Source organism: Micropterus salmoides, unplaced genomic scaffold (genome assembly GCF_014851395.1).
Source record: "Micropterus salmoides isolate LMB-PRFRI ecotype aquatic unplaced genomic scaffold, ASM1485139v1 Ms_hic_scaffold_12, whole genome shotgun sequence".
Classification (NCBI taxonomy): Eukaryota; Metazoa; Chordata; class Actinopteri; order Centrarchiformes; family Centrarchidae; genus Micropterus; species Micropterus salmoides.
Window position 1 is genome coordinate 9117260 of NW_024040263.1, and position 24702 is coordinate 9141961.

General features: G+C 40.1%; 2 protein-coding genes across 3 annotated transcripts in view; one reads left to right on the forward strand and one right to left on the reverse strand.

Moving 5' to 3' along the window:
• Positions 1-10073, reverse strand: part of cntln (centlein, centrosomal protein) — an 80474-nt gene extending 70401 nt beyond the window's left edge. Inside the window, exons 1-5 of one of the 2 annotated variants that reach the window (XM_038713218.1) lie at positions 9850-10073; positions 9326-9413; positions 6430-6518; positions 3416-3500; positions 810-944 (exon numbers count right to left, since the gene is read on the reverse strand). In XM_038713218.1, the coding sequence (XP_038569146.1) occupies positions 810-944; positions 3416-3500; positions 6430-6518; positions 9326-9406 (390 nt within the window). In that variant the 5' untranslated portion in view covers positions 9407-9413; positions 9850-10073. The remainder of the gene's footprint in view (positions 1-809; positions 945-3415; positions 3501-6429; positions 6519-9325; positions 9414-9849) is intronic. The other variant, XM_038713219.1, reaches the window with a different exon arrangement.
• Positions 10074-18654: 8581 nt separating this feature from the next.
• Positions 18655-24702, forward strand: part of bnc2 (basonuclin 2) — a 159270-nt gene continuing 153222 nt past the window's right edge. The window contains exon 1 of the mRNA XM_038713222.1: positions 18655-19205. Coding sequence (XP_038569150.1) covers positions 19203-19205 — 3 coding nt within the window. The 5' untranslated portion in view covers positions 18655-19202. The remainder of the gene's footprint in view (positions 19206-24702) is intronic.

Genomic DNA, 24702 nt, shown 5'->3' on the forward strand with positions numbered 1-24702 from the left:
GAGAAAATGAAAAGAGAAGGCTGGAGAAATTCAAAAAGAGAAGCAACCCATGGGGTTGAGGCTGAAATGAATATGTAAACAGTGGACCGGCTTTGCTGCAGGAGCCCCCTGCATGGGCCACTGATTGGCCAAGGTCACCTGTGCTGTCTGACTGGGCCCATGCGGCCAGATGTTGGCTGGTGTGGGCCGAATCGTGCTGCAAATGCTGGGCTCATGCAGGTATAGGGGCCAGGCTGTCGGTTTTAATGACAGGCTCCTAATGAGAATGGTGCTTGCTGCAAGACCCATTAGACTCAACCTAGGTCTCCTTTGATGCTGTCCCCCACAATTTCTCGCCATGAGACCTCACCAAGACTGTGTAAGGACCATTCCTTTATCAATTAATCATAGCCAGGTCCCATCTAAGCATAATTAGGGAGAAGCCACACCAACACATACACACTTTTCACTTTCCCCCACTGAAGCAGTCATTAAGTATTTATCTGCAAGTTAACAACCTGCTTTCTCTACCTCTTTTTTAACACATGCACGCACGCACGCACGCACGCACTTAAGTATTCTCCGTTGTAAGAAGCAAGAAATAAAGGTAAGAGCAAGAAAGGGTAAGAAAGAGCGAGGGTGAAAAGCAAGAGGAGAAGACACAAAGACATAGAGCTTGTGTTCATGAGGGCCGAACAATCCTCTTTCTCTTCTGAATGATTCAAACGCCCGTGGCTATAGCCTCAGGAGATTGTCGTGTTCAGTGCCACACAGAAAAGAGACTTTTCGCCTCTGAGACACACACTGCTAAGAAAATTTGTTCCACCAACCTTAAGTCCCTGACTCCTATTGACCAGTTGCTCACGCAGAGCTGTCAGCTCCTTCTTCATTAAGGTACTCTCCTCGTCCACGGTCTTCCTCCTCTGTGCCAAGTTGTTAATCTCCTGCTGCTGCCCTGTCACTTTCTGTGGCAGACAGCGAGACAGAAATACAGACAGTGACACAAATAGAGAGAAAGAAAGAGAGAAAAAGACAGCCACAGGTTACAAAAATAGGATCTGGATTGTTGTCCTGACCAGGTCTGAATAACACAAAACCTAAAAGTTTACATTTATCAGGCATTAAAACCTGATTGTCCAAAACAACATCTGTAACTATTAAATAGAAACAAATGATTATTCTACTGATAATTTTTTTGATTAATCGTTAGATCTATTAACATCAGAATAAAATGCCCATTGCGATTTCCTAGAGCCGAAGGTCAGCAAATGTTATTATTATTATTAAAAATAATATATTTAACCCCAAATATATTCAGTTTACATTAATATTAAGACATTTGAGAACCAGGAACTATCAAATATATTTTTTTTTGTCAATCGACATCGAATAATCTAAACAGAAAGCAACAACACACACTCAACTATTAAAATCTAACTTACACTGATATTTTAAATCTATCAAGAGTCGCAAAATATCATAAAACTCCATTATGATCAATATAATGATTCAGAGAGTTCATCAGAGGCCAGCAGAAACGGTACAATGATTTTAATGACCACCCACTTTTGATGCTGGTATATGTTCACTTCATGTTTTTGGCAGTCTTCGTGGCCTTAGTAGGAGGAGGCTGGCCTCTTAACACTGCATCAGCTGGGGTTTGGCATTGGCTGGTAATCCACAGCCTTCTGTGGGTACACCCTCCTCTCAAATAACACTCTGCACTGGGATGCAATTAATTGCCATGTTGAGGGAAAATCGCTCAGATATATCCAGATAGTGGATTTAGCGTTCCTTGCTACTCCTAGCTCGCCGTGCTAAGAACAGAGGGGCTTTAATAGAGATTTATACTGGAGAGCAGAAAATAAATTCAAACGCTGATAATGAGGTAGGCAAGAACAATCTGAACCCCAGTAGTGCTCAATTGATAGAAGAGAAAAAAAGGGGGGTTCCGCCAAGTTAAGAGGTCTAGGACAGAAAGATTAGCATTTGAAAATTCCCAGTGTAGTTCAAAAATGAAAGCTAATTATGTTACAAAAATGGAAAGGAGTAGCGAGGGAAAGTATATAGAGAAAGAGGTGAAAGAAAAAAAAAAACAAGAATAAGGAAGAAAAAAAACATCATCAGACTTGGAGAGTGGATATTAAGAGTGTAAGATCCTGCTTGGACTCAGTGGACCATCACATCTCCAAAAAAAAATGCAAAAACCAATTAATCACTATTTGGGTATATATGGCTCAAGACTATGGATGAGATGATGACTGTCAGAGGGCCAGATGACACTCCGCAGAGCTCAGTGCTCTTAATGAGATCCTCAAAAAGTGTGGAACAAGACACTTTCTAAACATATAGAAAACAGAAGAATGCTAGTAGGAAAATGGAAGCATTCATTAACAACAGAATTGAAAAAAGCTTATTAGACAGACAAAGGTTTGAACTTGTTTTCTCACATAACATTAGCAGCCCAATCTCTTGGCTGTTCTGGCATTGTCGATGTCGTCTATCTATCCAGAGGCTATACAGATAAAGTTTGAAACATTTACTTGCAAGTTGGCTGTCATGGATGCTCATGCATCAGTCATTATTTCTATAAACATTTTTATCCATTAAAGTTTTTTACAGTTTGCTTTTACTCTTTTACTCTCATTGCACTTGTTTTTTTGGCTGATTTTTGTGTACACTGCAGCACTGAAGGAATGTAATTTTGTTCCCCTGTATATTGAGTGGTACATATGGAGAAAATACCAATAAACTTTGAACAAAAAAACACTGACTGAAGCAGAATATTATAACAAATCCATATCAAGAGGGCCACACCCATTAAGAGGGCTTTGATATAGGACTTGGGTTTGTGTGAAACCTGTGAGAGAACACTGTTTTCATGGCCTCAAACTAAAGGCCCAAATATTAAATTGAAATAAAGTTTGTCTTAATCACATACTTTTGCTCCTATAGTTACTTCTACAACTACCGTATAGAATGGATCGGAGTTAAGATGGCCGAGGAGAGTATTGTGAAAACAAACACTGGCAAGCTGATGACTCCATTACAGACAGTCTCATTAGGAATGAACACGACTCTGGATGAGGGACACTAATGAAGGAGACTGACAGATGCTTCAGTGAAAGGATGATGATTTGGAGTAAATTGCATTAGTGATGTCATTATTGTAGGCCATCATACCATCAAGAAATGTTACTCAAGGGGCGGTGAAAAAGTTAGCAGGTAAGAGAGAGAAAGAGCTGGAGGTGTTCAGTTAAAAATACACAGAAATTAAATTAAATTAAATGAAGGAGAAAAATGCAGTGGTATCTTTTGTAAAAAAGCAGATTCAGTTCTGGATATAATCTGATTAGAGATTTCTACTTGTTTTTGAAAATCCCACACCATACAACGGTCAACACAGAAAGTTCCTGTTATACCAACTTGACCGTACCTGTTCCAGCTCCTGTATCTTGTAGTCTTTGGACTGGAGGATCTCCAACACTTTCCTGTCCTTTATCTCGGCTTTATGCTTTTCACTAGAAGAAAGACAAAAGAAAAACTAATAGGTGTGTGTGTGTGTGTGTGTGTGTGTGTGTGTGTGTGTGTGTCCATAGACATCTATAATTAAGTGACTTGACGCCATAAGCGGAGGTAGCGTGGGTGCATGGGGGCAGCCGACCCAGGGCCAACACTGGTAAGGGGCCCACTACGTGGACTATGAAGTTTAGCTCAGCTGATTATAGTGGACACGAACAAACAACAGTATATGAAGATATGCTGTACCGGGAGAATTCAGCAGCTCTTATCAAATCCCTTCAGTCACGGTTTCAATAGTAAACCACCACAAGAATGACAATTACCAACAAACACACTAGATTCTAAGGAGAATAAACATAAATCATAAAGTAACATTTGTATATCAAACAAATGGCGAACTTATTATCACATTTTAAAACTCCCTTCACCCTCATGCATCATGGGAATTCTTAGGGAGGGGCGTAGGCTGCGTGTGCGCAGCGGTTTATTTACGGCGTCAAAGTCTACTGGAAGCCTCTCAGAAGCATTTCTGCAGCGGAGCGTGTAGCCTGCCCACGTTAATTACTTGTTTTTAATTGTTCTTTTTGTGCTTCTACTACATTCTTCAAAGCTCTCTGTGGATCCCTTTCGTTTCTTGTCTTGACCATAGGTCTTGACGGGTGCATCTAGCAACTACTACAGGGAGTATTTCAGAATAAGAGCATTTTTCCTGCCGGATTTTGCCAACATGTTTAGATTTTGGTGATTAGTGTTTACTTTTTGTGCTTCTACTATGATTAGGTAGTAGGCTACGTAGTAAAAATTTCTGACTGATTTAAGTACGATCGGAAGTCTGTAACAGGTATTTTATTTTGAAAATTGACAGTTTCTCTGCCGTTTCTGTGTTTGACTTCCTGACTGGTTCATCTGCGCTGTGCTGCTTGACGCTGGGGCGCTTCATTGATGCACTCAGTCTATGGACGCACTGCAGCGCCTCTGGTGTGAGCACAAACATTTAGTAAAAAAGGCTGTAGTAGGCAGCAGCGAAGCAGACAGACTCTGTGGACTTTTGGAGTGAGTCTGGGGTCATGTAAACTTGGTTATTATGTCTTTGTAGCAGGTGGGCCCAGGATCTAGCTCCGCCCCCGCTTGACTCTATAGGGTTACAACAATTGGATAATGCAAAGTATATCCTCGACAATCAACAGATACCATGCCTATAAAAAGGGATCCATATCCACTAACAAAGACATTTAGTAACTGAACTTGTTTGATAACTTTGAAACCCAGTGGGTGTACAGTAGATAAAAAGCAAAAATTGCAGAAATCTGTATACAGTATTTTTCTGTATACAGTATTTTATACTGTATATCCATTGAGTTTGATTGGTCTGGTGTCTTTCAATTTGCATTGACGCTACTATAAAATGTGGACTCGTTGTGGAATAGTTTCTCACTTTCAATGTAAATCCTGCACTTTTTAGGTCATGTAAAGTGTAAATTTCCTACTACTGACCTCAAATTCTTGCTGTTTTTTGCAAGTAAATATGATCCCTTTACAAAATTAATGTTCTTAATATTTTTTTCATATAAAATAATACAAAGTTAGATATTTCATGGAAACTACACTTAACAAAAAAGGGAAAATGCTCAGTCAGTTATAAAATGTATATGCTGCTGCTGCACCAAACTCTGAACTTTTCTCTTTAATCATAATGAACTCTCAGGGAGACAAAAACAAGGCGTCAGTTGGGGACCTGTTTGTTTCAACTGCTTTAGGCCACCAGGGGCCACCCATTCCCTCCACTCATCACTTGCTCCTTCTGCACCTCCCATCTTTGAGGTCTTTTCTCTCGTCTCTTTGCCTCTTCTGATCAGCTGTCTCCCCTGGTAGACACAGAAATAAGTATCTGGTGTCCCTGGAGGAGCTGGAACGAAGGCTGGCCTAGCTACATCTCCTTGTATATTGGGCTGTGTTCACCATGTCCTGAGCAACCAACCAATCACTCTACAAGATCCACACAGGAACAGGAGGGGAGGGTGAATGGCAGTTCCCAGTGGGCACCAGCGCTTGACTGGAGTCGACACAATTACCATGTCAATATCCTCTTGCGCATCAGGTGATACAATACACATTCAGTCTCTGGGTGCATGTTCCTCCACCAGTCTCAGCGGACCAACATACTTTGATGGGTTTCCTATGGGGCTATAAAGTAAGTGAAGAGAGTGTGGAGAACGAATGAACGGCACAGGTACTGAGGAACTCTGCATGCTGTGTGCACCTTGTGTTTTGCCCTATTAAGGGTCTACTAACAGCTGACAGATCTCAAAAAGTATGTGATATGCAGCCATGATCGTGAAAAAATAATTCTAGGATATGCTCAAAAGAAAAAAAGTCTGTATTGAATACAATTTATGTTCATTTCACTGGCAGTTGGAACATGTGCAAGTGGAAAAAACAACCAGCATTCAAACTGCAGTGATACCAGAATCTAATATAGTTTAAAGCAAAATATTTTTTTCAAACAAGCAGGAATATGTTTAATTTATCCAACTGTGAAAAGACTGTGAACCTCTGTTCTTTTCTGAAAGTTCCCATGCCACTGTGTTTGGTGTGGCTTAGCCACCCTGCAAAGGAGGTCATATTCAATCTCACAATTTATCCGATAAAGACAAGTATTTGGCAGGAGTGTTTCAACTGTCCAGAATGGGTGCGGCAGAGGAAGAGTGTTTTCATTAAAAGGGTTTCCATGGTTGAACTGCTAGACCGGGGATAAGAAGGCTTAAATCAGCATCTGCACCAGATTCCGTTGTAACCCCAGTAGAATGGCCAAGGTGCCTTAAACACCCCTTGAACGACTTTCACACATATTTCTCTTCACTTGTAAGATAAAGGAATTTTCAGCTACTGAGCCTCGCAGGTAGCAATTTGAAAGATGAATCTACTCACCGCTCAACCACCAAACTGACAGCCTGGGTCAAGTCTGGATTTGCCACTTGTAGGCGTTTCCATAGGGACCACACAAACTCCTTGTCTGCCTGTGAAAATAAAGGATTCAGCGAGTCAACAGCTGTTGTTCCTAATTGAGATAAATAGCTGTTGATAAATGTGTCTCAAATTGCAGTGAGGCGTACAAAGAAAGCCACAGCACATCTCAGCTTTTCACACTGAAAAACAAAAAATTAAATAGGATGCTCAATGACATTAGCATACGACAGAAGGGGAAGTCAATTAATAATTTAAATATCTTGTACAAAATAGTCTTTGAACTGGCCTGCCCTCTCTAATCGTGAACATCTCTTAGCAGGAATCCTCATCGCTGAGATGTGACCTTCGACTCAAGGGGAGCAAGCATTGACACTTGTCATTATGCACTATTTATGACTGGGGAGAGCTGAGATCCAAATCAAAACACAGCAGTCGAGCTTGCATTTTCTTTATTAATCAATTGCGCTCCGGATATGTTTTCCACTACAGCTCCAAAGTAACTAGCCCCAAAGAAACTCAAAACTGATGACAGAGAGAGTCATCTTCAAGTAGAGAACCCCAGCCAGCCCCTGACACATTTCCAATTCAAATTGTCTTGCTGATTTTTCAAACATTTTTAAGCTACATTACATTTAATGAGGGACATCTAAAACCTACATTTTCTGACATTAAAAGACAGAATTATACCAAATCGACTTAATATAAAATTATCTGATAAATTATGTTCACATCATCATAAGATAAAAGTCATCCCTCCCACTGGAATCTACTGGTCTCCAATTAGTACATGAATTTTAACCCCCTTTTCAAAAGTGTCTAATCAATTATTTACTAAAATGGCAGAAGCAGACCTTGATACGACCATATGCTGAACATATAAAGTGGAAGGACTGTAGATCTCTGTCTCTGTATGCATCTATGTGTGTGTGTATACATAGTGGGAGCAGGGTGAAGGCGGATAGAGATCTCACCAAATCAGCCCTGCAATGCAGTTAACGATGAAATTAAGCAGCATGGTTGACTTGAAATAGGTGGTCTCCCTCTGCCTGGCCTTTGCCAGCCATTATCCGTTCCACAGACAAGTGTTCAATCGGGACCCTCATCAAGAGCTCTCCTCTGCCATATGTGTACTTAAAGACGCACTGAGTGTGTGTTTGATGAGCACTGAATAATACATTTTTAATCTAGACACTGAAAAACCATTGGTTAAACACACCAAAGAAAGCCACTGGAATTCAGCCACATATTAATAAAATTAGCATGGTCTAGTAGGAACATTTGCTGGCCGACAGATGAGACTCTTTGTAGTTAATGGCTGACCTGAAGAACTAGCCAGAGACTTAAGACATCAATGGTATTCAAATGCCACTATTTAAATGGTACACTGCACAACTAAAGGACCCTATTAGATAGACAGAATCACTGATGTTCTACTCTAGACAAGACCACCAAGGATGGTCTTCACGTCAGTTCAATATAAGGCAGCAGGGACTGTCAGTCTGAACTGAACAAATTATCACTGGTAAACTAGTATTACTATAATGTATTGCATTACAACTGAAAGAAACACTTTAAAAAGATGTTACAGTTTGAAGGTTACAGTCTTTTATTTGCTTGTCAACATGTTTGTAGAACAAAGGACTATTCAGTGTTTTTAATAAATAGCACTGTTATAAAAATGTAATATTATGGGTAGTTTTGTAGATTTTCAGATACTCAGAAAGAAATACAACTTGCATTATCAACATGATGCACAGCCGTGGCACCTTTTTGTGGGTTACACCCATTTTATAATAAAAATACTGAAGGTTCAAAATATACGCGTCACTTTTATAGGTGTCAAACTAACTAACTAAAGTAAACTTTACACACATAACTAAGGCGGGTGGTGGCGGCGCATAGATAAGATGCTTGCCTTTGGTGTGGGAGACCCGGGTTTGATTCCCACTGTGCGACATTCACCATTGTGTCCCTGAGCAAGACACTTGCTCCAGAGGCGTGCAACCTCTGACATGTATAGCAATTGTAAGTCGCTTTGGATGTAAAACATCTGCTGAGCCCTCCAGCTGTCTACCTACCTGTACAGCAAGGCACTGTGAATATGCAAAGTGAGAAATGTTGACTTAAGTTCACTCATGTTATTAGGCACCACCTGGTGGTGAGTATGTAAGGACAACCACCCTCAATCACTAATTCACAAAGTGAAGATGAAGGTTCTCAAATCTTCTCATGAGAAATGTGTGGACTATGTGTTTGTACTCTGGAAGAAGATATCTGTTGCATACTATTTACTATCTTTGAGGTGTAATAAAGTCAGTAGTCATTTTAATCAATTGCACACAGCGTGAAGCAAGATGAACATGTAGTATGATAAAATAAACCATAAGTCTTTGTGGTAGGTACTGCACACTAAGCCAATAAAAATATATAAATCAAGATTTTTTACACTGTTAACAGCAACACATTTCGCTCTTTGCTTCTTCAGGTGCAGTTCATGTACTTATTACAGACAAATGACAAGTCGTATTCACCTTAAGTGCTGCCTTAATACACAGGCAGATATTTAAATATATATATATAATTAGGGTGGGACACTTAAAACACGTTAACACTTAAAAACTTTAAAAACTGAGCTGAGCAACTGCCAACATCATTGAACATTTGCTGATGGGACTTCCTGCCATCAGTTCCCTAGATAAATGTCACTATTTTCTAGTAATTTAACGTTATGGTGTTATTTCATAAGAATGTACACCTTAACCATTTATGTTTCCTACAACAGAATACTTTCTTCAGATAGCAGATACCATAACCCAGCCGTGTGTGCACATCACTTTGAATGCACATTCATACATACCTGGCATTGCATTAACTCATCTGATAAACTCATCACCTGCTCCTCCAAAACCAGGATGCGAGTGTCGTCTTTGGAGGACATTTTGGGTCTGAAATGTAACAAAATAAAAACCTAACATCAGTTTGGAGGCTCTCGTGTAAGAAAACCTGTAGCAGTGCACAAATTTATACAGATGGCACGTTAACAGCATTTAAGTTAACGTTAACGTCTGTTGTTTTTAATCGGCGATGACACCGTTCTTTTGGAAAGGTGGACTTGACAGGGTATTTGTACTTTTCTCATCTCGTCTCATGTGACGTCAAGTTAGCTAGCAAGTAAACCTACACATCTTTATTTAGCACACTCGCAGGATGAGGCAATCCAGCTCACTCGACGCTCTTTAACTTACCCCTTTCGACAGCTAGCTAACCAGGCAGATGTCACCGCTGTGGGAGAACCTTTACAGCAGTGCGCTAATGCAAGATAGTGCGAAGTTACTCTAACATTAGCTATCTTAGCCACTTAACAAGCATAGCCTAACTTACATATTTTCCGTTTCTTGTCCGCTGTTGACAGCCTTCCGCGTAAAGTCAATGCCCTGGACAACACAACTGCATGCTTCAACGGCAGAGTCCAATCATCCACTAACTTAAATATACCCTTTGTAGCTTTTTCGACAAAACCACAACAAACGTTCTGGCTGAATCACACCGTTGTCAATAACTACCGAAACGCTTTCCTTCTTTCAAACAAGCCCGCTGTTTTCTGTTATGTCCCTTCGCGTCATCGTGATCACGTCATTTTACGACGGCTACTGTTCACGTACGGCAGAGTAATTAACTGACTCCAAATCAGTGGCTTCCAAAGGCAAGTCCAGGTACAAGAAAGGGTCCAAATGGTTGTTGGAAGTGGTCTTCGATAGAATTAAGTTTTGTATTGGCTAAATAAGGAAAAGAGTGCCATTTAAGTTCAAACTTTTCACTTTTAAACTTTTAAATGTGCAAATGTGTGATAAAAAAGTTTGATAAGTTCATGGACCTTAAACCTAACTTTAAAATTAATATAATTAATTAATTTTTTCTTTGATTACACCTACAGTTGGCTAACTGACTGGGATATAGTCTGTGTGTTTAAAGTCTCAAATTAGCAGCATACTATAACAATTTTCTAAAAATATTTGTTGAACTTATTTATCACAACAGAAAGCATAAACAAATACTATCAATCGTGTGCATGCTTGGTTTGATGTCATTTAACATCACTCAAGTGACTGATTTCCAACAACAGTATCCGCCCTTGCTATGGGGTCAGAGAACATGACATAAAATCATGATCTGCACATTGTTTGGCTGTCTGGTGAATTGCCATGCTGGTGACTTTTTCAGTCAGACCATGTCTCCAACTTGGCTCTCATCAGAAGCACATTTTAGCTGACCAAGACCAACTCTGAGCAACAATTAACATCAAGTCCGAACCACCATGGGTCAAAAGCTATTGGCTCTAAATTATAAATAACATATGCAAAAGAATTCTTAATCACTCACTGCCACAGCTTACCGAGACACTTGAATAGAACAGAACCATCATTGATAGAAACCTGTGCTGTATTTCTAAAATGACAAGTCAAAATGCTTGCTGTGAAAAAGGCCAATGAACATCAAGTCCTCTTTAGTATACTGGACAAGGTCTACATAAAATAGACAATATAACAAAATAATCCATGCAGTTTGTTGATAAATTTCAATTATTCTGTCCACGTTTAAAAATAATACTGTGATGTTTTTTAATCTGATTTCAATTCAAATTGCACTTTTATTGGTACTAAATTGTCGAAAACAATTAATAAAATAGATGGAATTCAAGGTTTTTAAGACATTAAAACTGTCTTATGGGCTTTAAAGATCACATATTACTTTTGAAGAAGAAGATTATGTATCTCAAGTCCATATTTTATTTATACAGAGACTGATAAATAGTGTAACTGGCATCACATTTCTTCAGAGAAATATCACAATGTTTCAAAATTATAGTAACATTAATAGAAAATGGCAACATATTATTGTTAGAGAGAGGTATTGTTTAGCTATTGGGCTGTTACAGACACAGACACAGACACACACACACACACACACACACACACACACACACACACACACACACACACACACACACATAGAATGAGGGTTCCCCTGTGTCTGCAAGTGCTGTTTTACAAGGCTATAAATCCCTGTTATATCAAAGATCAACAGCCACACAAATGAGAAAGAGAGAAAGGACAGTGAGATATGATATTGATCTTTATATGGCAGTTTATGTTTAAAATGTTTTTTTTCTTTTAATAGACACACTTAAACCACACCCCTGTTGATATTTGCCTTGTTGTATATATTTTTTAGACATTATGTACAATACATTTTTTAATCTTTAATCCATTGTGGGAGCTTTGAGAACTGGATGCAAGCAAAGGAGAAATGAACAAAGACGCGTGTTTGACATCTGTTTTGCTGGTGAGACAAGACAACTCCATATTGTGTGGCTAATGTACTTAAGTGTCCAGCCAGATTTGGAGCACAGGGTGAGAGAGGAAAATGAAGAAATATGAGGACTGGCACTCCTCTTCAGTCAGACAAATGTTGGTTCATCTGCTCACTGCTTCATACACACACACACACGCACACACACACACATAAAGAGAAAAGATGCAATTGACTTAGCATGATTAGGTTGTTCCTTGACCCACGAACACTGCCTCTCATTAAGATCCTCATTTGCGCAACAATTTTAGAAGCAGTAGACTGGTACATAATACGCAACATCTGCCTGCCCCCTGTTTCTTGTTCAGACACACAAACTGACACATGGTGTCTATGAATAACCCCCCCCCCCCACTCTCTCTCTCACACATTCTCTCTCTTCCCCCCTCTCTCTCTTCATGAGGAACAATTACCATCATACAGCTGCAACAGGGTTTTGAGTCAGGTCTCTGCAGTTGCACTTATTTCTTCAGGTCAAAAATCATCCACAGATTCAAAATATACAAAAACCAGCCAGTCAGGTACAGTTTCTCTTATAAGAAACATTAAAAATAGTGAACTTAGAGGCAGATCATAAGGCAAAATACAGTCAACAGAAAGTCAAACTAACACTTCTCTCTGGTAGCTGGTAACTCAAAGCGATCATCTTCTAACTATCCCCTCTTTCATCATCAAATGCGTATAATTTGGCCTCAGACACTTCTAATTGCTTACATGTTGTACAGAGGCATGTTCCACCATGTTTTGACAGTGTCTGCTGCTGCTCTTTTCTATGTCTGAAGCAGCTCTATCTCCTTCTTTTAAGTGTTTGTTGTCTGTCCCACTAATGACAGATTAATCCAGATCTGAGAGCATTTTAGGCACATAAAAGGCAGATCTCAACCAACCACTCCTTCATATCGCCATTGACTTGCTTCCTGCATTTACAGTAAAGAAAAAAAAACAAATAAACATTTTCACACACCCACTTCAACCTCTTTTATTATTTGATTTCACTTATTTAATCTAACATCTTTAATTGGACATTGTAAAACAGTTTACAAATCACTTTATCATTTAATCATCACCCCGACCGTAGCATGTCATATCCCTCTATCTACCTTCTTATGTGTTTCGTGTCTTTATGTGCACTATTATATCTAATAAAGTGGAGAAAAACATGATATTGCAAATGGATTCATTTTCTCATTGTATCTTACAATTAAATTTATGTGGGATAGGTTGATGCAAGTGACTTTTGTTTTGTTTTACATTTATTTTGTCTGTTTGCCAATTAAAACTGCTTCTTTGGGCCAGATTATACTAGTATACTAGATTACACTACTTGGGCAAACGATAACTAGCACACACGATGCATACTGTAGAGAAATGTCACTAAGATCAAACAATCACACAATAACCTTGTTCAAGTTAGTTTTCCCTCATTTTCTTTCATCCTGACATAATTAAAATGTAAATTATTGTAATGGACGGTGGCAGATTGTCATTTGGCTCCACTTTCTTCAAAAACTCACTGTTGAGAGATGTGCAAATGTAACCTACAGTTGCTGTATAAGGGAGTACCCTATAATAATAATAAAAAACTAGACTGATAAGTTAAAGCCCCTTGAGTAAAATTGTGATTTGTGAAATTGAGCTATTTAAATAAAACTGACTTTAATAATACATAATGAGAATATCCAACATAGGCTACCTTTAATATACATTATTTTGAGCTGGATTAAACTGCAGTTCTAGTTTAGTTGTTTTGCTTAGATTATGTGCCCTATCTAGCCAAATAAAATAAACTGTCATCGTGGTTTAACTTTTTCCCTGGATGCCACAATATATGACTCGCTCAAATGTCTAGCTGCAAATGTAAACAATGAAGTAGCAAATGTAAACCGACCCTTGTTTGAAGTTGTCTTTGTGCACTTCTCTCGTGTCTAATTGCCCAACTGCTCAAATGTGAAGAGCCACCCCTTGAAACAAGACAGCTCTTGCATTGACAATCCCAACAAGCATGCTTGTCTCACCTCTGTTCTGCCTCAGCGGAGTCATAGGGAAGTTCAAGTGCTAGGCAGCATTTAACCTACCAGGGGAAAAAGTGACACAGAATTGTGATCATGCAAATTCACCTGCATGAAAAATTCAAGAACCAAATGACAAGCCCTGTTGTGCTGATGCTGACAGAGGAAGGAAGAGAAGCACAACGTGACACTCCATTGAGAATTGTGAAAGCACAGTCTCCGCCTGCTGCCTCAGGTAAGTGGGGATATTGTCTGCATTAATGTGGCCTAGCTTTGATGCTGAGGGAGGAAAGAACCTGAGAATTGCGGGAGATGACAATAAATACTAAGGAGTCACAAGTCGGCTTTAAAGGAACATTGATTGTACAAATGCCAGCTGGGATGTCGAACCTGCACAGTGTTTAGTAGAACATCACTCCCCCTGCATTGAAATGAGGAAGGCTCCTACATGTGAGAGTTACATTACGTCTTTGAACACAGTCACTTTGTAGCACGGCTGATGACTCTATTCGTTGAGTGTCTAATGTTTTCTTGTTGAATACGATTACATAATAATAAGCTGTTATCACACCGGGTGCCTTTTGAAAACTGAAATCCCAAACCTTTGAAATTGCTCACTAAATTCGTGTTCAGTTGCTGACATTTTAAAGCTTGTTTGCACTTTCTATTCAAGCCATGCCCTGAGGAGGATATTATATCTCTCACTGGAGTCCGTGGGAGAATTATCAGCCACTCTTGACCTCAAGCATGAGCCATCCTCATGCTAAATCCTGTGAGACCTTGGACTGCCTTACAAAACCCCAGGACAGAGAAAACATTGATTGCTTCTCTTCCCTCTTTTCAGCATTTAGACATACAGTATCTGTGCACCTAAATCAGACAATTCTAGCTCAAAACCTTCCCTCATCACAAACCTTACCCTATGTCTTTGCCATCATGTGCATTCCTGTATGCATGTGATTTTGCTGACCTCCCATAAGTCCCCCCCCACATGCTGTGTGCACAAGCCCTCTTGTTCTTGTCCTAACCTCGGCCCCAATGAGATGGCGTGGACCTCTGTTTGACTTCCCATCTGATGACCTTCTGGTCCTATCCTCAACAGACAAGAGCCCTCATAAAGGAGGAATTGATCCACACAAGACCCACCTCTTAGAGGCAGTGGCATATATGTGTGTGTGTGTGTGTGTGTGTGTGTGTGTTTGTCTGTATCCATGGTGCCATGAACCTCAGGGCCACACTCACTTATGGCTCACCCAACTAGTGTGCCATCCCAGCCCCGGTTAGCCCCCTCAGGATGTGTGGGAACAAGGAGTCAGGCTATTTCCCTTGGGCTCTTGCTAGAGAGCTTGTCCTTTGCTTGGTGAAAGGGTAAATTAAGGTGGTGAGGTTGTATTTAAGTTCATATTTCCCTTGAGTATGAGAGAGGAGACCAAGGACATGGGACATTGATCGCCCTGAGTAAATGTTGCCCAGTTGGAAAAACAGCTTTTAGATGAGAAAAGTATTTGTCTTATTTCCAACACCTATGATTCCCTCTCTATGAATTAGGAGAGATCAAACTGAGCAATTGAGATATAGAATAGGCTCTGTATCACATTTTTTTCTTTAGTTTTGCTCATTAAATCTCTTTGTCCTCTTGTGATCAAATATTTGATGCCTGAAATGATCATGATGTTTTGTTGTTAACTGCTATTTGCTTATCCATATCGAGAGTTGAATGAAAGAGGATGTTGTATTTTGTACAGATTGTAAGAAACCAGTGATTTTTGTCTTGGCTTGACTTGATGGCACTACATAACTTATTTAATAGACAAAAACATTTATGTGACATTTATCTGGCATCAAAAATGTCACATCACAGTCAGAAGTAATGAAGGAACATTCCTGGAACCACTGACAATCTCCCAATTGGTGAGGAGAACTGAACCACTCCTTCAAACACGCTTCAGGATTCTTGGCGATGGTCAAACTGACCTTTCTGGGCCTTTCTGTGCTTTAGTGAGAGGAATTTAATGAACAGGAGGACCTCTGTGGATTTGATGAATCCACGAGTGCTGTGAAGCAGCTGATGGTTTTCCCAGGAGGTGGAACACTTCGGTGGCAGGTCCAGTAGCTCATTATCAGTGGTCCCGTGGATAATTAGTGAACAGTGGGATCCTGTCACAGGGACAAATAAACATATAAGCTCACTCCCCATCAAGCTGCCTTTACTGATTACGTGCACAGTATACATTTAGTCAGTGCCGACTTAATGCCAGGGTGGTACACTGTCCATCTGAGACTGGATATTTTGAGGCTGGTGAATTAATACCTTTCACACAATATAAACAAACCTTTTTTGTTTGTTATGTTAGACTTGGGACCACAGTATGTACTCTATGGGACATTTTACAATTGAGAAACAATCTTGGCAGTGCTCTCTGGTGGAGAAACTATGTGATGGAGGTCATGTTTCTAACTCCATGTCTATGCAGGCTGCATAATGGAAGCCCGGCAGCAGCAGCAACAGCAGAAGCAGCAGCAGAAACTTCTGTCTTCCATCTGTGTCTATGCAGGATGTGTTTAGCCACAGTAATGCTGTTTGGTCACCCAAGTTTTAGCAGTGGTCAGAGCACAATACACTGTTGTTATATGTGTAAAACAGAAGAAAACAGACTAAAATGGAAGCACATGAGAACAATTAATGAAGCTGCTGAAACACATCCTGAGGTAATGATACCTCAAACATGTCTTTGGCATTTTTATACTCTAATTTCTTTTTATGTATTTGCATACATATACACTGATATGGACATATCTACAATGAGCACATTGTTACCGGGTGACCATGCTCCATTTAATTTAAAAGTTGCCAGCAAGGAGTAGTTTTATTGGACATTAGTAAAATGAACCAAAGTTATGACTTTTTGTGCCATAATCCAACAATAACATTTAAATGTAAGTGTGACTTGGATATCAAAAGCAAGATATCGGAAGTGCTATATTTCTCCACAGCAAGCCAGTCATATGGAGGTGGCTGTGGTTTATGGTGGGCATAAAATCCACCGTGGACTTAGTTGGATCTATGATCTTAAGTATCCTGTGTGCTGGGTGTGTTTAGGGCTAGGCAAAGATCATAGGATTATGGTTAGGATGTCTCATGCTTCAACTTAGTGTTGACCCCTTGTTCTATCAGCAGATATTAAATTGCAAGAATGGATATTTTAGCAAAAACAAGTGAAATATGTTGTTGGTAAACATTTTGTAGATATGTAATGTAAGTTGCAGGAGACAGGGTTGGCCCCTAACACAATCCTGTACCTGCATTTAGATCTACACCTCTAAATTAACTTTTTGCTTCAACACCAATCAGGTTGATTGACCCTGCTCATGCAGCCCACTCAACAAGCGAGAAGCACAATTGTTCCAACACTTATGAACTATAGCTAGAAGCTGAAAATAGAATATGGCTACCCACATACCCACTATCATAACTATGCTATCACACATCTTGTGTTAGTCATAACAGAATTTTTATCTGATAGTTTGGCAACATGCTAACAGCAAAGAAAAAAAAGGCCATGTTTGGCTTTGATGTGCAGTTTATATCATATTACTCATCACCCGGTTCCTGGTGGATGTATGGTTAATCAACACCGCTGAAAAGAAAACACCTTAAGTCAAATTAAAGCAGCATCAAAGCATTTGGAGTCGACACAAAGAAAAGATTCAGACACCTGTTTTTTTTTTCTGGACAATCCTTTAAGGGCTTTTTTTTGCTCACATAACCTATGTAATATTTCATTTAATTAGCAATGTAAGCCCTCTGACAAACAGGCATATGGTCCTTGCTCTCCCACGGCCTTGGCCAAGGAATGAATATGCATATCTTGGGACTTCAGTAGCTTGTTACCCTGGAATGAATTCTACACAAGCCTAATCCCTGATCTATTATTTACCCCTTGACCAAACATGCAAGTGGGGCTTCCAGACGCTTGACTTGATAGAAATGACTGCCCTGGGATTCAGCTGCCTCTCTCACCCCAGCGGAGGAGCCAGGCTGAGGCAGGCAGTAACTCTGAGGAGCCTGTATGTCTCTCTCTTTCTGCTCCACTCTATCCTCACACACAACACTCAAAAACACAACCCCCCCACCCCCCCCCCCCCCCCACACACACCCCTCCCTCCTTCAACTCTTCACTCTTGAGATGTCTCAGTCAAATGTTGAGCAAATCTTCATAAAAACAAGTGCACAATGAAACTTTAATGAGCGCGCCCACTTCTGAGGGATCTGAGGGACACAACTTAGGAAATCAGCGTCACATCCCTGCAGCACGCAGCACACCAAAACTATTTTCAACTGCTTAAAACACGTGTGCGTACATCAGGGAGGGCAGAGAAATGATAAAAAGTTAAAGTTTAAATGAAGTAAATACAGTATTTAAAAGATGCAGGAAATTAAAAAATATTTGTATTTATTTAATATTAGGCTGCCTGTTGGCTACATTTGATGGATTTTATTACATATTGACATTGTTTTAAATACAGATTATCTCGACTACAATATATCTGCTCTAAATACACACACATATGATCCAAAATATATCAAAATATGATCCTTGCTGCTTTTCCACAAGCTGTAATGAGCGTCTCAGCCGATTTCTTATCTCGAGGCAAAAGGTTTCTGGCATTTTGTCGCACAAAGATGTGACTCTTCTTGCTGAAACAACCTCGTGAATCAACTAATAAGGCACAGAAACGCTCTGGACCCACAGTCACTCGGGTTACAGTCAACACAGCGTGTAAAACACTGGTCTGAATTCACCCATAACACAGCAGCCACCTTCTCTCCTGCCCGGACCGTCCGCAGCTTTCCTCCGCGCACTGCGCTGACTCTGCAGAAGGAAATCATCGGGGGAGTGTAGGAAGGCGTTTTTTTTGCGTTTTTCTCAAGGTAGGACAAGCAGTTACAGCCCAGCTTCTGGTTGCCAGAGATCCCCACTGTCTCCTTGACTTCTTCCGTTTACGGTTTGGGAAAAGAAGAGGGGACAGAGTGTCGTGTGGTGGCGCGTTCCTTTCCGTGAGACCGACGCGTTTCCAAACGTCTTAACGCGCGTTTTTTTCAGCGAAGCAGCGAGGACACAGAGATTCTCGGGATTAAAAAAAGAGTGATTGTTTTCCTGCGTTGCAGCTAAAACTGTCATAAACTGCGATGATAAGTTTGTGAAAAGAACACCGACCGCGAATCACCTCAGACTGCGTGCAGCACTGAAGAGGAGAAAGTTCCCCACTTGAGGGCGAAATCAGACTTTTTTGAGGACGCCAAGTTTGAAAAGTGCCAGGAGCCCCGGGGTCTGTCAGATACAACATGCAGAAATGGTAAATATGATTTCTCTGCTTGTCCTTACTTAAGTTATTTAGATGAAACACCCCACTACTATAAATGTAGTAACATTTTATTGTACAACTTCTGTACTGCTCTGTTAACTGAACTCATCAGAGCAGAGCAAAAAAAGTTAGCCAAGACTTTGTGAGTAATGTGAGTTTTTCCCCCAATTGATTATTTCCCACACCTAAGTATTTTGGATTTATATGACTCATCGGCTCGATTTCTTCATATGCCTTCATTTAAAAGAAAATTATTTTCTTCTGCTTGTTCTGATCTTTGTCTTTCTCTTCTCTCCCTTCTTTGTCAAAATCAGTAGTAAAAATGTGTAACATTTGTGAGCCTATTAAGGCCTTAACCAGAAAAAAGACCGACAATCTGTGACATCTGAAGTTAAATTAATAAAACAGTACTTCACTTACAATCTTACAGTTTTCGCTTGAAAGTGTTACTCAATTATCTGCTCCCCATAGACTTGAATAAAAACTGGAAGTCTTAGGTGCAAATCCTTATCTCCAGACACAGTCTAAAGCATTGTTTAATTGCTTTGTTAATCGTTTACATTCTATTTATGTCTTAGGCCACTTTATACCACCTGTGGATTTGGGCCTTTTTACTTACAAACTAACACAAACCAGTGATTGCTATAATTCAGTGCGATTCCCTGTAATGTCTTCAGATGGCGAACATCCAAACAGGGCTGATAAAAATATGTTATTTAGTGTTTACTTAAATAAATGTGAGCAGACTTCATTTTCTAGCTGGCAGCAAGATTTCTCAAGTTAGTTTTCAGGCCTAAAATCCCTCTGCTGAATATCCCACTTCACCTTTCTGCACAAACTCCTCCTTCTAGTGCATGCTGTTTTATTTTTTTCAGCAACATTTTTATTGATTTCTTGAAATATTCTCAGTCACTGAAGCAACAGTTGATTTTTGGTCTGTTTGTGCAAGTCTTTATCAGAATAGGTCTTATACAAAAACAGACAAGTGTTGTCTGTGAGGACAAAAGCTTTAGGTCATTTAAATTGTTGCTTTTTAAAGTGCTACTTATTGGAGCTGAACAACCCTGTAATCTTAGAGTGTCAGTGATTTTATGCAAAATACACTCATCTTAGTGTAAGTGTTTGTGCATCCCTGTGTTATGATACCACCATGGCCAACCTGTGACAGTGAAACACAAGCAGAAGCACACCGACGCATTTCATGTCAGTGTAAGACATTTCAGTGTGGACATATCTAAATGCTTCAGGAGACAGGGTGGAAGGAGGGAGAGAGGTAGAAAAAGAGAAACAGCGAAAGAGAGACTGAGATGAATGGCCCCACTTAAAAGCGCCACAAAATTACCTTCACACTTTCATCAGTGAGATGTGGGTGAGATTAATGTCTAGCACAGTATTTTGGCCTGGTCTGAGTGTGTGTCAGGGATGTTTCATGAGCCTGAGCTGGTGCTGCAGCTACAGTGAAGAATGCCAATTTACATTCCTGGAGTGTCATTTCATTACTTTTATCTCCATGCTGCTTTCTCCCTGCCAGACCAGTCAGGGATCTATGTAATTCAAATTTCCTTAACCACACAAGTCACACATGTTAAAATGGTGGTATTCCTTTTTTATCTGTATGTTTCTGTCTCTCTCTGTCTCGTGTGTATAATTATAAACTTATTATATTCTCACAGTTATTGGCAGAGAATAAGTGCTGGTGTGTTGCTGCAGGAATATACAGAAACCACAAAAATATACAGTAGATATTTCGAGAAAAACAACAACAAAGGTCGGACAACAAAACTCTTCATCACTTCTTCAGCCTATAGCGCTGCTACGTGAGGTTGAAGAAAAAGTTAAAGTTGTCAGCGAGGCTGCAGCTAGGTCGTGATTCCTCTGGATCTGTGGGAATCAGAGAGGGGAGAGTGTGTGAGAGTGTGTGTGTGTGGGGTGGGAGCCACTGGTTAGTCGGTTCAATAATCTGCTGGACAGGTAGGCCTGTGACGCCCCCCTTAGAGAGGCTGCTAATGAAGAGAAAGGCTGCTTAGTGGTGCTCCGTTCTGACCCCACCAACCCTCCCTGTCCCCCCTGCTGGCTTCCTCTGATTACTGCTCACATTGAGAACTCTTTCCTCCTCTTCTCCCTCTACTCCATCCTCTCAATTTGCCCTGGATTTCTCACTTTCTCACTGACTGCCTCTTTATTTGAAAAGAATGGGTGTTAAGTGTGTAAAGGATCTTTTGATAACCCGTTCGGTACATGTACTTATTTTCCTGTTCTGAGTTTTCGCTTCTTTTCATTTGTGTACCTTTATTTATTTATTTTACTTTTATGTGATTAATTTAGGGAGATAATCACTACTTGACCTTCCAGTTCCTACCCATTTTCTGTGCAATTTTAGTTATGACAAAGCTGCACTCTAATTTTAAGATGTGTACTTTCACTCATGCTGATCAGGAAAGCTGAGAGAGCAGTTTTCCTATCTCTCCCCCTCGCCAGATGATACAAATAAATGTTTCTGTGATGCCTCAACATCAAAGCAACTTTATTACAGTTGTTTTTATTTATGCAGCAGTGGGTCATTGCTGCGCCGACAGAGCTCTGCTTCTCCCCATCTGTCCTTAGCCCCAATAATCTTTTGAGTGACTGATAGTGTGTCTTGGCAGTGACAGAAAAGGTAATATTTTGAAAGGGGGAGTGGGGTCGTATACCTAAAGTGGCTTGAGATGAAAATCTTTGAACAAGACAGTGTAACCTAAACTGCAGGCTTTAGTGACTAAACAGAGACACTGTGAAATGTTAAAACAAATTGGATCGCAGGACTCCTAATTTAATAAAGAGCACAGTGTGAGACCTACTTGATTTAAAACAATATACATATGGTAGACATAATTACATTTTTTTGTACCTCAGCACACAAAGTAAGAAACTAAATCTTAACACACTTAAACTCTCCAATATCCTCTGAATACATTATGAAATTTGGTCTGTGTTCCTGTGATTCTTAAGTTAAAAAAAGAGCAATAAATAGCAAAAGGTAATGAATAGGGTTAACAGCTGGTATGACATGAGCATTTACAATGTGTTTAGTCTTGTACTATTATACAGACTGAATTTGTTTTTAAGTTTAAGTTTTTTAAGTTTTTAATCTGCTAAATGATAGTATTGTCTCGGTGTTGAGAAGGCAGATCAAACTGGCAAACGGCAAATTAACCAGATTAAAATCAGGCTCAGCTCTATAAACTGTGTTTAAACTGAAAGCTGATTCTTGTACTTACATGTGTCACATTTTGTGTGTCATTCCCCCCCCCCCCTACTGGCTTCATTTCACATGCTTTTCCAAACACTATCATATTCCTTACGGAAGGAATCAGGAAAACTTTGGTCTTAGTACATGAACACACCCAGTGTGTGCAGAAGCCACACACTCCCTCAGTCTTTATTTGTTTAAAATGAAAAATTATAGAACACATTTTTCACAACTCAGCCTTCAGAAATACACCCCTACTGCATTTTCTTCCTAGACACAGCCATGATGCTTACATTTTCAGCTGTATTTTGGGGTGGCCTTCATTGATTCTGTCCAGAACTAATTACTTGGCAACTGCGTAAAATAAACACTTCAGTGTCAATGGGTGGCAACTGTCCGATTGGTAGGGAAATTACATTTCACTTGTAATCCATACTTTCTTCAGCAGGGCTAGAATATAATTCATGTCGACGCTATAGAAAAACCAGAGACGCTGGACCTGTGTAACGAACAGGAGTATAGTTGTAACCAAATGGCTCAGTTGGGAGGTATAGGGTTATGTGGTATAATTTATATTTTATAGCTCCCTCCTGCACTTACTGCACTCCAGAATAAAGTTGTTCGATTTTGTTCCATGAACAGTGAGTGAGAAAATCTGGGATTTCACTTGTGATGGAAACTCCAGACACCACTTTGTTCCTTGCTTTCTTTTTGTATTTTTTATTTTCCTGTTGAGTCTCATTTCTTGCTTTAGATAAAAAGACATCAAACTGCTGCTGTTTCTCTACATAGTGTGTTATGTATATGTTTGTTTCTATGACTGTGTGCATTTTTTTGTGGGTGTGTGCATTAGTGGCCCATGCCCCAGTGACTCAAAAGGCATAGAAAGATCTCCTCAGGCTATACAGAGTGAGTTGATTAAAAGAGAATAATTTGCCCTAAAGGTGTATTTTCTCATCCCTCCAAAAAAGCTGGTGGAAGAAATTTGATATGACAAGATAAGTGGTGGCTCATGAAAAATTCTTGAGGACTGAGACGTAGCACGTTGACTTTGGAATTATTGCCCTGAGTGTTTAGTTCTTTGCTAGTAACTGTGCCTGACAATGTTATTTTTACCTGAATAGCTTTTGAAATGATTCCTCGGGTTCTCAATCCAGATTTCTCTCATTTAAAACCTGTTTATGTACTGTCCAAAGAAAGGACAAAGTATACTCCACACTTCATTCCAGACATTTTCTTCTTCAGGCTTCTTTGACATCCCACCAAAGTACCCTTTAATGCTGTGGTACCACATTGGTGGGTTGGGGGACCATATCAGTGTTATAAATGTTGTATTTTACACAGGCTTCGTACCTTCAACACATTCTATAGCCTTGTCCATTTGTTCTAGCGGGGCAGGGCAGTGAATTTCCATGTACTGGTTTGGATAATCAGCCCAATCAGCTCAATGAACTTCTAACCACAGTAATAGCTGCAGATTGGCTGTCATGCTGTGGCCCAGTTGCTGTGGGCAATGATGTGTGCTTGGGAATAAAGTTTTGAAGGCTGCATTTAGGACGACAGATCGGGGGTTCCCGCTTTTTGTTCCACCACTCCTGCAATGGTTTGCACCTCTGTCTATCCTTCTTCCAACAACACTGACACTGCTAAGAAAGGAGGCAGTTTCTTGTTCTTCCACCTGTGAGTTTTGGATGGAGAAACAGCCTGGTTTCAGGCTGGCAATGTTTTAGGTCCAAGAAATGAGTGGGGCAAGAACTCCTTACAGTTTTAGGCTCAGAGATGCTCACAGGAGATGTTTGGCAACAGGGTGTGTCAGGGTGTGGCAACAGTCTTGTTTACACCTTTTGTTACTCCTTTTGTTTACTTCTACCTGGAAACCATTTCAACTCTGTTCTCAGGTGTTTAGGAGAACATGTCCCTTTGTGCCTTTGGGTCCAAGTCCTCCCTGTAGCAGGCAGATGTTAAGACATAGACATCTGTTTTGATCTAGACATGGGGACTTATTTGTTCCAGGTCCTGAGTACCATACGTGCTTTGTGCTCCTTCACCCTCCCAATGCTTTATTTCTGTGGTCATCATAGGTGGTGCAGCGACCACTGGCCTTACTGCAATTGCCTCAGAAAAGCAGCCAGAAGATTTTGTAGTTTTTAGTAGTGTGTAAGGACAGTCAGGATCAGTTTGCATTGCATTGCCTTCTCTCTAACATTGTGTCCTTCTGGTGTCTCAGCAAAGAGTAAAGCGTCTGGGCTAGCCCCTTTT